Raw genomic sequence first — 17,432 nt, 5'->3', positions numbered from 1 at the left:
GACATCTAGTCGTCGTACCAGATTAGACAGGATGCTTATGCACTTACTCCTTTCCCTTAAACACTGCCACTTTATTAGAACTGGGAAGCTTTTCTGAGGGAGGCCCTGCCCTTTGGAATAATTGTCCCTCTGAAGATCAACAAGTCTACCTACCCTCCTAGCCTTCTGAAAAGCACTGAAGACTTGGATTTTCCCCCAAGCATTGAGATAGGATAAGGTGATTGTATGTCAGAAACTTGGTGGTGCCATGTTTTTGTTTTTAATATTTATGGTTTTAATAGCTTTAATATAGCTTAATGTTGCTTCATCATTGATATTGTTTTAATTCTTGATTGTGAGCTGCACAAATTTGGTATAAGATGGGTAGTTACGTACATGTTTTAAATAAATAAATCCAAGCCAACAAGTTCCAGAACTGGCATCACAAAAGACTGTTCATTTCCTCAAAATCTATTCTGAAAAAAATGCCTAATATAATATCTCAGAACACGATCCAATTTACTTAATTCTGATAATGTAGTTTCCTGTCAGGCGCAAATCTGAACGATTTTATCCACAAAACAAATGGTTAACAAGCCACAACATTCTGGGGATATAATAATCCTGAACTATGCTTCGCCATCCTTACTGCAACAATGAATCTCATACAATTGAATCTCATACTTATTCCTGTGCCTGGTTATCACCCCACCACCTCCTTTCACTGCAGTATGGCTCAGTGTACTGTTTTATGGATCCGAATTTCAGAACATAGGATAAGCTGTTATGTCAGAAATATCAGCAAATGGTACATAAAATACCTGACTGAAGCACAAATAAAGAAGTGAGCTTACTAAAAAGGAAAAAGGAGAATAAGTGAAAAGAAAAATAGAATATGCGAGAAATATCAAAGATAAATGAAGTAAAATATAGGAACAGAGATTTTTAATAAAGTACATTACTGAAGATGAGATGAAATTATGAACTGCTATAAATTATTACATAAAGTTATAGAAATAGAAACTCACAAAGTTCAAAACTGTTTCTTAAATATAAGTATCATAAGAATACAATATTTTAAATAGTAATACATCTATTATTATGTTAAACACATATTTTGTACATTTGTTTATAATGGTGACTGATCCCATTCTTTTCTATATAAGTGTGTTTCAATACATTACAGCTGAATTCTATGAATTTCATTTCAATACACTACAGCTGAGTTTCTATGCCTATATATGAAGCTTTGTTTTTAATCTCAGACACAATACCTACATTGCACAAATTCTATGAAACTGCAGATAATCACAGACAATAGCTTGATATCTTTTATGATCATAAAGACATATAATACAAGTGAACAATTGTGACGGTCTTGTTCATTGTATCATTCCTAAATGCTAACAGCACTTAGTCTACTTATTTATCCTAGATTGAGCTTTTTGATTCACAGGCACAGCATACTAAGAGGCTGTATCTATGAGAAAACTGGAATTGAATACATGGAAGAGATTAGTCATACTACTTTTCCTGTGAATATGGCTTACACTAAGATTAGCTTAAAGTAAATTGAGCTCAAATAATGATGGAAACCGAAAGAACACTCAAGCCATAATGGCATTTAAGTATTTCACAGTACTATTAGCTTGAGAACAATTTTGAGATCTTACTCATTGAAGCCATCCAAAAGTCATATATATACTCAACAGAAATAGCATTCGGAAATACGTAGCTGCCTAAAAAACACAGTTTTTGTTTCAAAGTTTCTCATGACATGCATGGGATATAAATTTTTCAAAGTGTGCATTAGGATATGGGAATACTGTTTATCAATCAATCAATCAATTCATAAACTATTCCAGCACTTTTTTTAGCATACTATTTATTTACAATAAAAATGTAAGGATGCCTGAATTATTTTCTAGGAATTTACTCTATTTAAATTAATACTATGAAAAAATTATCCCATTTTCTTCTTATGTTAAAATAGCAGTACACTGATAGTCATCACTTATCAACCACAATTGGGATGGGTAAGCCTTACATCACTGATGTTACGGTTGTTAAGTGAGACTTAACATGTGACTGCAACATACAATTTACTGCAGCTTCACCATTGACTTTGCTTTTCAGAAGTGAACTGTGAAGAACACAAATAGCAATCCTAACCATCAGATGTTGCGATGGCTGTAACTGCCTACTGGTTACAAGGGCTCCAAATTTTGATGGTCATTGGGATGAGGACCGGTTGCAAGGCTACTTACTCAGCAACAGTGACTAAATAGGGCAATCATTAAGCAAGGACCACCTGTACCAACCAATAACTAATTCTGGCATCAGTATTTGTTATGACAATTCAACTTTTACCAGAGGAAAGGTATGTCCCCATTTAAAGGTTTTCTATCATTTTTCTTCTTCCCACAATCTTCAAACGTCTCTATTGCTACAAAAATAGCTCTCTGAGGAGTAAATCTTGAATTATTAATATTAGATAGATTCTAAAGATCAATACAGATGACGACCACAAATTATTTTATTCATTCTTTTAGAATAAATTTACACAAACCAAAGCAATTTCCCAAACAATTGTTAAGACCTTTAAGCCTGTGGTTCTCAACCTGTGGTCCACAGGCCTTAGGGGGCTGCGATATCATCACAGGTTTGAAGAAATGTTATGATTTAAATATTGTGTCATGTCTTAGGGATCTGTGGCCATGGTTCATGGCCACAAAAGGTACTTAAAGGGGGTTCAGGGTGAAGAAAAGGTTGAGAACCAGTGATTTAAGCAACTGAACACAGGAATTATGTGAACATCTGATATTCATTATGGGGAAATAATATGTAGGTTAATCAGTAGCCAATTTTGTTGAATAGAATTTAAAATGTAAAAATAGGCCAAGCTCACTATCAAAATGATATAGGTGGCACACCCTCTTGTCATAGCTTAATAGTAGTTTGATTCATTACTCTGCTATTTCCTGATAAAGGTTACATCCTTTGGAGTTTAGATCTGGCTTACAGTGACGCCATCAAATGGATTTTAGACAAACTCACAAAGTATACTTTTTGAGCACATGCCCATATAGAAAAGGACTTCAGGCTTAATGGATAAATTCTGAACTTTCTTAAGCAATAATTCCTGTGCAAATATACTGTATAACAGTATCATGCAGCAATTCCAAGTTTAGTTACAAAAAAGGTTTCCATGTATTTGACACCATTTCAACAGTACATAGATTTAAGAAAACAAATGGATTTTCAATTTATGAATTATAAAATAGAAGTACCTGGAGAAATTTATTTTATTTTATTTATTTTTATTTGTCAATTGCTTACAAGATAATAGGTATAAGTAAAAACATAGTTATGAATATATGGATACATATAAGAAAAATATATATAAAAGAAACAATACGACAAGGACGGTAGGCACGTTGGTGCACTTATGCACGCCCCCTACAGACCTCTTAGGAAAGGGGTGAGGTCAATAGTAGACAGTCTAAGGTTAAAGTTTTTGGGGTTTGGGGGAAAAAACCACAGAGTCAGGTAGAGTATTCCAGATATTGACCACTCTGTTGCTGAAGTTGTATTTCCTGCAATCAAGCTTGGTGCGATTAACCTTGAGTTTGTATCTATTGTTTTCTCTTGTGTTGTTATGGTTGAAGCTGAAGTACTCATTGACAGGTAAGACATTGCAATGTATGATTTTATATACTATACGTATATCGGACCGAAGGCGGCGTAGTTCTAAGTTTTCTAGGTTTAGAATTTTGAGTCTGGTGGCATAAGGTATTCTGCAATGAGTAGAGGAGTGGAGAACTCTTGTGAAATATTTCTGGACTTTCTCAACTGTGTTAATATCAGATATGTAATGTGGGTTCCAGACTGATGAGCTGTATTCGAGTATTGGTCTAGCAAATGTTTTGTATGCTCTAGTTATTAGTGTAATATTACCAGAGAAAAAGCTACATAAGATTAGGTTAACAACCCTTAACGCCTTTTTGGCTATGTAGTTACAGTGGGCTCTAGCACTTAGGTCATTTGAGATGAGTACTCCAAGATCCTTGACAGAGTTTGAATCATCAACAAGGTCTTGACTATTCAGCCTGTATTTTATTTTCTGATTTTTTTTGCCAATATGTAGGACAGACCATTTATTTATTGAGATTTGAAGTTGCCATTTGTTTGACCATTCTGATACATAGTCAAGGTCTTTTTGAAGGGTAGCAGTATTGTCTGTGGTGTTGAATAGCTTTACATCATCAGCGAAGAGAACGCAGTTGCTCTTGATATGATCACAGAAGTCATTTATGTAGAGTATGAAAAGAGTTGGTCCGAGAACACTGCCCTGGGGGACACCACTGTAGACAGGTACAGAATTTGATAGGACGCTCCCAATTTTGACCATTTGTTGTCTGTTTGACAGGGAGCTTCTATACAGCAATGCAGGTGTCCAGAGATACCGTAAAATTTTAGTTTTAGGAGCAGTTTGTCATGTAAACATCTAATAGAAAATATCTACTTTATGGTACTATCAGGGACATTTTTAAAAAAATACATATTTGTTACACTCTTAAGGTTTACAAAGTACTTCAATAAAGTAAATGTCAGTCACAAATTAATGAGGATATAAATCTAACAAATGTAAATAAAAGACTACTAGATTTGGAATGTGAAAATCAGCAGAGTTAAGAGTTTCAATATTTCTTTACATCATCTAATGACTGTCTGGATTTTTTTGCAATACGGATCTTGTAACTCAAGATAAACAAAGTTGACAATGACATTTCATTTATTTAAAACATTTATATACATCTAATTACATTCCACAAGCATTCAATGTTTTATTAAAACAAAATGGCAATTTAAGTTAGGATTATATGATTATTAAACTAATTTGTTATTTTAGATTATTTCAAGACAGACATTTAACAAATACCAACTGGTTGTTCCTTCTTGTGACACAAGTGTAATTTCTTTTTTTAATAGTATAGCTCTGACTTGGGGAATAAAAATGGTTTGTTGATAAATATGTTACTTATAAAATTACATCATTTTAAAGAAACTACATTACAATTATAATTACAGATTACCATACATACCACAGCATTTTAACCTAATGAATTATTTCAAACCTGTCTATTCTATACTGCAAGTTAATAACTTTTCTATCCCTGTCTATATCTGTTAATAATATGGTATTGAATTAAAAGAAACTTGTTGAAATGTATCCAGGTAGTTTTCATCAACTTAGTGATCCAGATGTGTTGTAATTCACATTCCATAATGTTTAAATACCTTGGACATCATTTTTGAAGGTAACAGATCTCAGAATGTATTTAAAAAATCCTCAGTTCCAACAAGACGTATTGCAGCATTTATTATATATAGTTTCTGTCATCTTAGTCCTGACTTTTGAATGCATAGAGCTTGATTTGAAATATTTTTGTTTTTATTTACTCTCACTCCACCCTTGGGAATTTGAATACAGAAAAACAAAGTAAATATATACATCACAGTTGAAAAGCAGACCACCCCTAAAAAATTCTTAGCCCTATCCACATGGGACTTGCAATCCTATCTTCAGCCACCCTTTAATGTTAAGTGTGGATATTGGTCATCAATAGACTGCCTATTTCTGCCAGTAAACATTAATGTAATAGCAAGCTTCTGCCTATATTCTTCAAATATTTAGGGAAGGTCTGCTGGCTGATTCCAAACCATTCTTTTCATAGAAGTCCAAAATACAAACCTGAGATAATGAACTGTTCATTACTTTTCATCACCAGCACAGAACAAAAACAATAACAAGAAAATCTGAACTAGTCATCCATCACATAAGGTATGTGGAAAATACCTTATGCTCTTAGCTATTTTATTACAGCTTAATCATGCATAAGGAAAAAAATGTATGTTTTTTAATTAATGCTTTTCCACTAAAAAGTCCAATTATTAGACATTTGTATAAGCATAAACAGGTTTTAAAGCCTATTCTAACATAGTAACCTGAGTCAGTGAGTATTAAAATATTTTTCAACATTGAATATTTGAGTACTTATTTATTATTCACATTTATATAGCTGTCCCTCACTCTGGATGAAGTAGAATAAAAACAAACCATAAAAAGCAAACTTTTTAAAATTAATAACTAAATAACCATTACTAAAATAGTACTTACTGCTAGATTCCATTATACAAGACTAATTTTAAACTGATTAAGAGATTAACTTCAACTCTACACAGATTCTTCCATATAAAGAAAGATGTGTTATGCAGTTGTATATTTATTTCTAATGGCATTAAAGACATGATTTTGCACTGAGCGCAATTTATTATGTTCACTCTTCAAATGATACTCTATGGAGAAAACAACATTCTATCTATCATATGTGGGGAATTAGAATCAAATTAAACAGGGATCTGACTATATCAAACCAAATAGCTGAATTGCAATACTATTAAACAAACCTGACTAGTCATTTTTTTTTCCAAGTGATGTTTTGTATTATTACACCAGAAAAGATAACAGCAACAAGTTTTACATATGCTTAATCTACTTTAATATTTACATATGGCTACAAGGAGCAAACTATACAGCGATAAGCAGCTGTTTAAAAAAACAAAACCCTCAAGTATAAATGGTATGAAGGAAGTGGTTTCTCAACTGCCCAATTTCTCAGAACTACAAATAATGCAATCTAATAATACTAAAAGCTTAAAAATAACAAAGAACTTCTTATTAACAAAGTACCAATGAGTCATCCTTCAGTTTAGAAAGGTGAGAAATGCATAATGCTTTAATGCAATTGACTGATTCCTTAAATCTTGAAAACAAAGTAATAAAGCTTTAAACAACTAGAAATAAAAGTCCTACTACATTTGGAACATTGAAAGGAAAAATACTGCAAAAGGTCAATATGAATCAAGGTACAGTGAAATCTTGGGTCGTGAATGCTTCTGTTTGCGACCAAATCGGGTGACGACCAGAATTTTCGGCAAAGTTTTGTTTCTGGTTACAGCTGTTTCTGGTTGGGTAGCAACCAGACACAGCTGTGGTGATTTTCCCTGCTGCAGTGATTTCACCATTTTCTTTGTCTGTGCATGCTTCTGGTCACAACCAAGGTATGCTTCTGGTCACAACCAAATCGGGTTATGACCATAGTCTTGGAACAGATTACAGTCGTGACCCGAGGTTCCATTGTACTATATCATCACAAGAATTTCTGAATATTTTTTAAATAACCAGAGGTGGTATTCAGCCGGTTCAGACCAGTTCTACTGAACCAGTAGTCATGATTCTGCAGTTTGGAGAACTGGCAAATTGCACCATCGGCTGGCCCCTCCAGCCCTATAGGTCTTGCCTTTGCCATGCAGCCCAGCTAATCTCCGTGCCTCACCTTCATGCCTCGCCAGCTCTGCTCACCAAAGGTAAGACACCCGCTCGCCCTTCGCCTTGGGCCAGGGATGCACCTTTCACCCAGGGACACGCCATTCCTTGGCTGCAGCCTTGCCTCCACCTGCTCGCCGTTCGCCTCAGCCGGGTCAGGAAATATACCATTCCCCCGCTCCAGCCTTGCCCTGGAGCCTCCGCCCTCTCGCCATTCACCTTGGTCGGGTCAGGGTACGTGCCATTCCCTGACTCTGGCCTTGCCCCAGGCCTCCACCCACATACCACCCCCCCTGGCCTCAAACTATGTCCCCCCCAGGCTGAAGCTGTGGCCTACTGCACTAGGTCAAAGGGCTGCAGGGAGGACAGCTTGGGTGCAGGAGGGCTAAAACAGTTTGGGAATGGACTGGATAGTTCATGTAAGAAGTCCCATCTGGAAAGTGCTGCAGCGGAGATCTTGCAGCCGCTTCTTCCGTCTCTTAGTGAGCCTTGGTTGCTCGTAGAGATGCTCCACGTGCTCTCCAGGTCAGCAGCTGCTTCTCTCCGCTGCTGCTCTTGCTGGGAGAGTGTCTTGTGCAATTTAGCAGCTGTGAGCCACACTTTCCTCTAAGTCCTATTCGGAAAGCGCATTCAACATGGATGTTGCTTCTCTGTGCCGCAGCACTTTCCAAATGGGACTTAGAGGAAAGCAGCGGTTCACAGCTGTTAAATTGCACAAGATGCTCTTCCAGCAGTGCAGAGAAAAGCAGCCGCTGCCCCGGAAAGCAGAAATGGAGGTGAGCAGGCCCACGCCTTGCTGCGTGGTTGAAGCTGCATATGCACAGAAGTCATGCATGTGCACATATGTGGAAGCCGTGAGTGTGTACATGTTCAGAAGCTGTGCGCGCGCTCATATTTTTGGAGAACTGGTGGTGGAATTATTTGAAACTAATCACTGTAAATAACATATGTTATGTTGAGCTTGACCTAACATTAATATCTCTTAACCAGCAACCCCCACCTTGCTTGTAGCAAGGACAAAACTACTTGATAGGAAAATGGAGCAGGGCTCTTGGTGTCTACATCCAAGTTCCCAAATACTTTATCCAAAGAAAATCAAAGTACCGTAACTTCCCTTCTGTGGTCCTTTCCTGACAAACAACACCAGCTAAAATGGACTTTTTTACAGATCTTTTTTTTTTACCATGAGGTAAAAAAAGCTAAGTATCATGCTAGGGATACATTTTTGTTTGAATATCTGGTTTAAATATTTCCAAGGTTCTTGATGCTGTATAAACCATATTTTGTGAAACAGGCTGCTGTGATTTAGTTTCAACATAAGAAAAACTGAAAAAATAACATTCTAGGTTTCCTCATGCATTCCCTAGTGAGCCTTCCCTAGTGAGCTAATCTTCATATACAAGACCAGGTTGTTCAAGACAACAAGCACTGGGTATTACTACATGTGGTACTAAAAATATTGGTTTTATGAAAAATTAGTACCTTTATTCTTACCAGTGAGCTTTACTCTGAAGAAGTATTAATACTTTATACGTTTAAGAAAAATGCCTCAGCTTAAGTCCAAGTTATACTTCTATTTCAATTAAAACCAAAGTAGAACAACACTAAAAAAATCACTCTAAATTATAGAGTGATTACGATGTTTTGGATACTAACATTGTCCTTAAACCTACTTATAAGATTGACAGGAGCTGCTTATCATATATAATGCCCTGGGAACCTGTAGGTATGAGAGGGTCTGAATTTAACTGGATTACCAAAAACCTTCTCTTTCTCCAGTTGGATATGAGAGATGAAAAGTTTTCCTGTTTCCTTACTACCAATACTGCATGAAAAAAAAAATAGTCCCTCATGAAAAAAATCAATCTTTTCACCTCCTCGTTCAAGGAGAGTTCATTCTCTAGGCAATGACCCATCCTTATAAACCCTACCAAGAGAGGATATACATAGGATAAACAAACTGGCAGAACTGCTCTGCAAAAGCCAATTGTTTTTTTCTGAGTTAGCATACTTCTCTAAGTCACTCTATTCATTCCAAATATATGATACTACATGGTGAAGAGACCATCTTTTCTTGCTTACTTGCCTTCTAGCTCCAAGCAAGGGCAATAAAAAGAATCTGATCAAAGTGAGATAACAGTGATTGGAAGGAGCAGTATCTATTCATCTGAGATGTTCCTTGTTTTCCACTTTGAGTCACAAAGTTAACATTGTGTGTGTGTGTAACTGACCCTCACCCTTAATGGAAAGGAAAGGTGTTTTGGTGTTTCTGTGATGGCTCAGACCTTCCAAGAATTGGCTTGCAGGATGGATTTATAGCACCATTAAAATTCCAGGCATAGGAACAAGTATTCCGAATTGTGGAGTAAAAAAAATACATTGCCGCATAATACATTTTGTTTATGATTCGATTTACGCTAAATTTGCATTAGGACAACTTGTGATGGGGCACCCCAAATGATTTGTGTCTACGAGGAACTACTCAGAGCCCTTTCCTTTAAGCATTAGACGATCACATTGTATAACTCAGCCAGCTCCTCATAGACTAGTCTTGTGAAACAGAGAGGGAAAAAGAAAACCCGCGAGAGATAAACTAAAAAAACAAAAAACCCAGCCCAGACTGAGAGGGCTCACAAAGGGAAAGTGTTTGCTTTTATTCGTCTCCTAAACACTTTGTCCTCCCCGACATCTTGGGTCGAAAAATGAAAATCGCTCTTCCCGCCCCCTCTAAAAACGACTCCAACTCATAGATGAGAGAGGGGGAGGTTTACGCATTAGGTCCACAACAGCCCAACTGCAGGTGTGCGCATGAGAGCCCCAACTGACGTTACTGCAAGTAGCGGTCTCTTAAAAGAGCCCCAAGAGAGAAAATACATTCCGGACCGAGAAGGAAGCCTCACGCGTTACACTCCCAAAATTCTGCAGGGAGGAGAGCCGCCCCCAATGTGATCCCCGCCCCTCCACCAAAGCAGTTCGGAATGCACGCAAGCGATACAACAGCCTGTGTGAAGGGAATGATAAGTCCACATCAGAGCATTTATTTCTCCACTTCACCCTTTGAACAAGCCATAGCAGCCCACCCCACCCCCCGTTATTTTGGCGGCTAGTGACGCCTTGCTCTTAGGAAAAGGAGAGAGCACTCACCGCATAGTAGAGCTTAGGCTTCGCTTTCAACAACACCGGGTCGGCTATGGCCTGGAGGTAGCCCCCCAGGTCCCCCCGACGCTGCAGCATGGCTGGCGTGACCGTTCCCCGCGCCCGCAGTCGCCTCTCCTCTTTCCCTCGAAGCGCCTCAGAGACAGCAGCCAAAGGATGAACCTCCACTGCCTCGCAGCGTCAACACGAACCGCATCGCCTCCAAAAACCGGCTTTATAGATGGCTAATACTCCGCAAAGTCCGGGTGGGTTGGAGATTCAACTACAACTGCTGCCGCCACCGCTATTGCCGCCTAAGTGGGGCCAAGAGGGCGGGACTGATTTTCTCCCGGCGACGTACCCAGCAGTTTGGAGAGGGAGGGGAGGGCGAAAGATAGGAAGGCGCCGGGGGCTCGCAAACTCCACTTCCCTCGGCAGCTGGAAGGAGGGAGCTTCTTTTTCTTCCTCAGAATTTTTGTTTAATGAGGGAGATTTGGCAGAGCGAATTATTTGGCGATAATTGATAGAAAGAAGAAAATGGCATCCTATTTTCTCAGGTAGCCTGCCTTGAAAGCCAACATAAAAATCCTGTCCCTCGCCCAGCCAAAGACCACTTATCAGCATCTCGTTACTTTAACGTTACCTATAGATTTAGGTTGCCACTTTTTGCTTCGCTATAGGAGACCAGCTAGCGAAACAACTGCACGAACCAGACGTTCAATAGAACTACCGTTCTTCGAGCTGTGGCAGAAAATCAACACCTTTTTGCTTTGACCAAAAACCAACCAACCAAATAAACAAAAAATCCTACAGCAACTTTCAAAGAAAGGGAGGAAAAGGAACATCAGGAAAAAAAAGTGCATCCCTTCTAATCTCAATTCGAGCAAGAGATCCATCCGAAACCCTCCAAAATACAAACTGTATTCCATCCATCTACCCACATTATGAGACTCTTCAATCCACACATCGTCTAAATCGGTCGTCACTGATCCAACTATTCTTTCAAGGCAATAATGATATTAAAGTCGTGTTTATCTTTTATTCCGACATTGTCCAAGGACACCTTCAAAGTGAGTAATTCAACGTTGTCGCCTTTACCTTTCAGGGAATTTAGATGAAAATAAGAAAAACAATAAAGAGAAGATAAATATGGCAGGGTTGTCAAACTCCCAGTCCACGGGCTGGATACGTCATCTGCTGGCCAGGCTCCCACCCAGTTTAGCAAATGGGGAAAAAGTCCCAATATGTCATGTGACACCGCCATGACGACATGAGTTTGACACCCCTGAACTATGCTAATAAAGTTTTCATGTCAAGTCAAAAACCTTCAGACAATAGTAAATTCAGAATTGGATTATGGATAGTAGAGGTGGTATCCAGCAGGTTTTGATCAGTTTTAGAGAACCGGAAGCAGAAATTTTGAGTAGTTCAGAGAATCGGAAAATATCACCTCAGGACTGGAGATTTTATAGTATCCTTCCCCTGTAATGCCCACCAAGCCACCCCCATAGAACCGGTAGTAAAAAAAATTGAATCCCACTACTGATGGATAGTGTGGGAAGAAATATCTATCTGGTTCAGTTACAAGCCAGAAGAAAGATACTGGAAATATGGAGGCTGGTTGGAAAGATGGTTTAATGATGAAGCAGAATCGCATGGACTCTTGGCAGCTGACTACATGGAGTTAAGAGCATGGGGGGTGTTATATCTTCTCTTGGCCTTTGCACTTGAGCTCCCTGTTCCTGTGCAAGAACATGTCTGTTGTCAGACTCCCATGGGACCATCTAGGGGTAATGCAGGGGTCATAGCTGGCTCTATATCCAAAGTACAAATCCTAGGTGTTTGTCTGAGCTAAGTTTGGTTGAAGTTTCTGAGGGTGATGCAATAATCCCTATTGTGGCTTAATGGCTTTTTCCTGTGTTGGATCTTGGGTGCAGGTATTTGCTTATGAATAGAGCTATCTATCTCTTTATCTCTTAAGTGATGACATCTGTTGTGGGCTATTAAGAAAGGTGGAGGCTGCTTCCTCCCTCTAAAAAACATGTTTCTTCATTTTTCCTCCAGGGCAGGGAAATATAATATTCTGCCTTTTTAATATTTCTCAAAATATTTCATTCTTCTAGGCGAGAAAGGGGTGCTAACTTTCTACAATAGGAAAGTAATGTACTACAAATTCCATGTATCAAGAGGAAAATCAATGCAAGGATAGTTTGTTCTTCTTTTCCTAATGTTTCAACAGAAACTGGAAAATAACAAATGGGAGGAAGGGCTATATGGAAAGCTCCATGTCTTCCCTCCTTATTGTATTGTTTCATGGAACCTGTTAGTGGAATATGATGGCAACTGCTTATCTCAAGAATTTAGCCTCCTCCCCCCCAAGAATTGTGGTTACATTGCTCCTGAATATAGATACTTATTTGGCTTTCAAAGAATGAAACCAAAAAATTGTTTAGGAAAGGTGAAACAATTGAAAAGAATTCCCTTGGAACAGTATGTTAAAATCAGTCAAAAATCTAAGATTAATGAAACCAATGAAGAGATAAAGTTGCCCAGAAAGCACTAAAAGATATCTACCAGTAACAATTCTGATGTCAGCTAGATGTAAGACTGTTTATGTATAGTAAAGAAAAGGATAAAATATGTTAGACTGTTGTGCTATATAGGTATCAGGGCATCTATGTCTGTACTTCTTTACCACCTTTTCCATCTAAACCATATATTTCATATAATAAATACAGGCAAAAATCAGTTTAAAGTCATGTCATCTTTAATTCTCATTTGCTGATGTTACAGTTTAAAGAAAACTAAGATGGAGTCAGTAGGCAAAGATACTATTTGGACTATCCTACATCAAGAAGACTGAAAAATTAAATAATATCTACTATTGTCATATATATGCTATATTTATATAATATATTCATAATTATTCATATTTAATTAGTCATAATAGGTGAATAATTTCCTAAAATCTCTATTTTTTTTAGAACAACAGGATGGTGCTCATATTTTCAAAAGATAATTTTGAAAATTAAATTGAGATCTATCCACATTTGTTTTTATAGAAGGACTAAAGTTCTTTGAGTAGCCACCTATAAATTATATATACCCTGTTTCTCCAACAATACGGCCTCCCCCAATAGGAAGTCCCAGCATGTTTTATAGGCATGAAATGAAATTAAGCCCCTCCCCCCAAATTAAGGCCTATATTAAAACATGCGAAATGGGGGGGAATGGCGGGGGGCTTGCCACGGCGTTTGGAGCAACGCTGCGGTGTTTGGCGCAGCCACGCGGCGTTTGGCGCAGCCACGCGTGGCCAGCTAGAGCTCCTCCCTGCAACCGGAGCCTGGTGGAGACACTCGGCTTCAGGTGCAGCTTCCCTGGACAGCAGGTCCGGCGGAGAGAGCCTGAAGCCGCCCATCCTTTCCACCCCTCACCCAGCCTGTCCCTGTCCCCACGCATCTCCAAACTCACCGGCAGCTCCAAATGCTGCAGCGGCATGGGCATCAGGCAGAGGCGCTCACTCGGTGGAGCTCAGCTCGGAGGAGGACGCAGTGCGGGCTGTCGCCTTGCCTCCCTGTCCATGGATGGGTGAGCGCTATCACTGCCTCGGGTGGCCTCTCCCAGTGGCCCCTTTGGGGTCGGGCTGGAGGGACTTGGGAAGGAAGCCAAGCTTGAGTCAGCCCAGTTCTTTCGCTTGGCAGGTGGGTGCGCACCAGCAACTCGCTTTCCCGGCTCTGCCAACCCTGCCTGGCTCCGGCGCGACCCTGGCGGGATGAGTGGAGGGTCCAGCGGGGAAGCGCTCACTGCTTTGGCCAGAGCTTCGCCGCTGGGCAGGAGGGCCCGCCTGTCAGCTGCGCTGGGCGCCCCAGGCGAAGCTCTTTGCGCTCTGCCCAGCGCCAGGCAGGGATGGCGGCTGGGTGCTTCTCCTGGGGCGGGCTGATCCTGCGCTGTGGCCCCAGGAGATTCACCTCCCCATGTGGGGTTGGGCTGCCCTCTTGGGCAGGGCAGGCTTTGTCGTACAGTAGTAGGGCGTCATTTTTAAAAGAATGGGCTTTGCCTTCAAATGATGCTCGGGAAGGCGGCGACAGGAGCGCCTGAAGCCGAGTGTCTCCGCTGGGCTCCGGTTGCAGAAAGGAGCTCTTGCCGGCTCTGCATGGCTGTGCCAAATGCTGCGTGGCTGCACCAAACACCACAGTGTTGCTCTAAATGTCGCGGCAGCACGGGGAGAAGGGAAAGCAACGGTGGCGGAAGGTCTCCCGATACAAAGTGCCCCACCAACGCCGAGGTCAACATCCAAGCCGTCGCCGCCCGCCTGCCCAAGGATGCAAGGGGGGGGGAATTAAGTCACCCCCGAAAAGACGGCCTAGCTGTTTTTTCAGGGCTCAAAAAAAAATAAGACCCGGCCTCATTATATGAGAAACACGGTAGAAAAGAAATAGAAGTAAAGAAACTAAATTTATACATGATACCAAGCTATATTGTTTTAAAACTTAGCAGGTAAGTTCATGTGACACTTAGGTAAGTTCATGTAAGATAAAACTATCAAATACATTGTGGTTTATGCAGGGGTGGGATCTGACTGGTGTATCTACCAGTTCGGTGATTTATGATTTGCGCTGTGCACGCGTGTGAATCATCATCTTGCTGCCTGGACAGCTGAGCAGCGCTGCGCGCAGGTGCACAGCATTTGAAAAGCCACTTTTTTCCTGCTTTTTCAACCTCAGCTGTGCCGCGCAAAACAGCTGAGGTTGAAAAAGCAGGAAATAAAGGACAGGTAAGAGCCCGGCGGGCAGGTGGGCCAAACAGCAGCAAACACAGAACCGGTTCGGTGTCTGCTGCTCTTCAGAGCTCCCAGTTCTATAGAGCAGGGCAGAACTGGTAGCATCCCACCCCTGCACCATTGCCTCTTGTACTCTGGCTTTGATGCTACTGTTGGTAGGAGGCCAATATTAATCTGGCCTTTGATATAAAAAAAAAAGCCTAGTCTGCTTTCCCCTGGTTTAGATAGTTTTTTTGGACAAAGTGATTAAAAATTTAAAAAGAAAGGAAGAAAGCTGTAGTCAAACTGAAAAAAGGGCTGTTTTTAAACTCAACAGGATAAAACATTTGTTGTGAAAAAGTATGTTCTTCCTGAGATCTAATGATTGTGATTCCATCTGGTTTCCACAGGTATGTTTGCAAAAACTTGGCAGATGCCATGTTTACATTTTATACGGGAAAGAAAATAATTGTGAGGCTTCTTCTTCTTTTTTTTTTTTGAGAATCTGAGGTTGTGGAGTTGGAGTGGGAGGCTGGGAAATCCTCTCAACCTCCCTTGTGTGCCTTTCAATTTGCTTTTCCAATGCTTTTTGGCGACGGGTGGCATCCTTCTTTGCGGCCTTTGAAGGACCCTTAGCTCTTTTAGATTTGTCTTGGGTCCATGCCTTGGCTCAATCTCTGCTTGCCATTGCAATCCTCTAAAGCATCCCAGAGATATGAGGTGACTTTATAAATATAGATATAAATATGACTCAATGTTTCTGCTGAAACGTTGCTACAACTTTTAAAGCACAACAATAATGACGTGGGAAAATACCCGAACAAAGCTGAATACCATATATATGACTCTGTATAGATATATATCTCTCCCCCCCCCCCTCTCTCTATATATATTTGTTTTCTCAAGTTTTCACGGGTACTTACATGTATGGCATTCAGCTTTGTTCGGGTATTTTCCCACGTCATTGTAGTTGTGCTTTTAAAGTTGTAGCAACGTTTCGGCAGAATCTCATCTGCCATCATCAGGCTTCTGTATAGTGTTCATCTGTGAGTCAGACTTTTACAGTGGTTTCAGATTTAAACTTTAGTGTTTTAGCCACGGAGTTTATCTGTGCTGGGTGGTGGTGGGATTGGGCGTTGAGGTAGCGGTTGGTGTGTGTATTCTTCTGGTATATGGTGTGTCCTAGTGTGCCATCTGTTTTTTTGTAGATTAGTACATCTAGGAATGATAGTTGTTTGTTTGTTTCTGTTTCCATGGTGAACTTGATTTTGGGGTGTGTGCTGTTTAGGTGTGTTAGGAAATTGTTTAGGTTTTCTTTTCCATGGGGCCAAATCATGAATGTGTCATCGATGTATCTTAACCATAGTTTGGGTTTATGGATGGCATTGGCCAGGGCTCTGGATTCGAATTCTTCCATGAACAGGTTTGCAATGACGGGTGACAGTGGTGATCCCATAGGGGCTCCTTCAATTTGTTTGTATCTTTGTCCTTTGTATATGAAATACGTGTTGGTTAAGCAGTGTTCTGTTAGTTCCATGAGGTGTTTAGCTGGTTGGTATTTATTTTTGATGATTTCAAGGGTCCCTTTTATTGGGACTTTAGTGAATAGTGAAACCATGTCGAAACTTACAAGCAGATCTTCCTGCTCCACGTGTAGATCTTTGATCAATTCCAAGAAGTGGTATGAGTTTTGTACATGTGAAGCTGCTGTTTCAGCATGGGGCTGTAGCTGTTTTGCTAAGTGTTTAGCTAGGTTTTGTAGTGGTGCTCCTCTGGAGCTGACTATGGGTCTGAGAGGTATGCCTTCTTTGTGTATTTTTGGGAGGCCGTATAGTTTGGGGCATCTGGAAGATTTTTCTCTTGGTAATGACCGTAGTTCCAATGCACAAGGGTTAGACAGTGTGAAGAAAAATTAAAGCTTTTCTCAACTTCTGATGCTGCATTTTTACCATTTTCAGGACAACCACGCGGAAGCAATTTGCTGCTGTAGGTAGTCAACTTACAACCACAATTAAGTCCAAGGTTTCTGTTGCTAAGTGAGACATTGGTTAAGTAAATTTTGCCCCCTTTTACAACCTTTCTTGCCACAGTTGTTAAGGGAATCATTGCAGTTATTAAGTTAGTAACATGGTTGCTAAGTGAATCTGATTTTCCCATTGACTTTGCTTG

The 17,432-nt window shown here is 40.1% G+C and overlaps 1 protein-coding gene across 4 annotated transcripts in view; it reads right to left on the bottom strand.

The window, feature by feature from the left end:
* The window catches only part of ARHGAP6 (Rho GTPase activating protein 6), a 253,848-nt gene that overhangs the window by 110,720 nt on the left and 125,696 nt on the right, over positions 1-17,432 (bottom strand). The window contains exon 1 of one of the 4 annotated variants that reach the window (XM_026666909.2): positions 10,514-10,813. The exons of 2 other annotated variants lie outside the window; for them this stretch is intronic. In XM_026666909.2, coding sequence (XP_026522694.1) covers positions 10,514-10,603 — 90 coding nt within the window. In that variant the 5' untranslated portion in view covers positions 10,604-10,813. Of the gene's footprint in view, positions 1-10,513; positions 10,814-17,432 lie in introns of those variants that run through there. One more of the 4 variants, XM_087967044.1, reaches the window with a different exon arrangement.

The sequence above is a fragment of the Notechis scutatus genome, chromosome 5 (assembly GCF_049901735.1).
Source record: "Notechis scutatus isolate UNSWTSFEM ecotype Mainland chromosome 5, rNotScu1.2, whole genome shotgun sequence".
Classification (NCBI taxonomy): Eukaryota; Metazoa; Chordata; class Lepidosauria; order Squamata; family Elapidae; genus Notechis; species Notechis scutatus.
The sequence above is the reverse complement of the archived record's forward strand: the minus strand, read 5'-3'. Positions and strand labels throughout refer to the sequence as shown.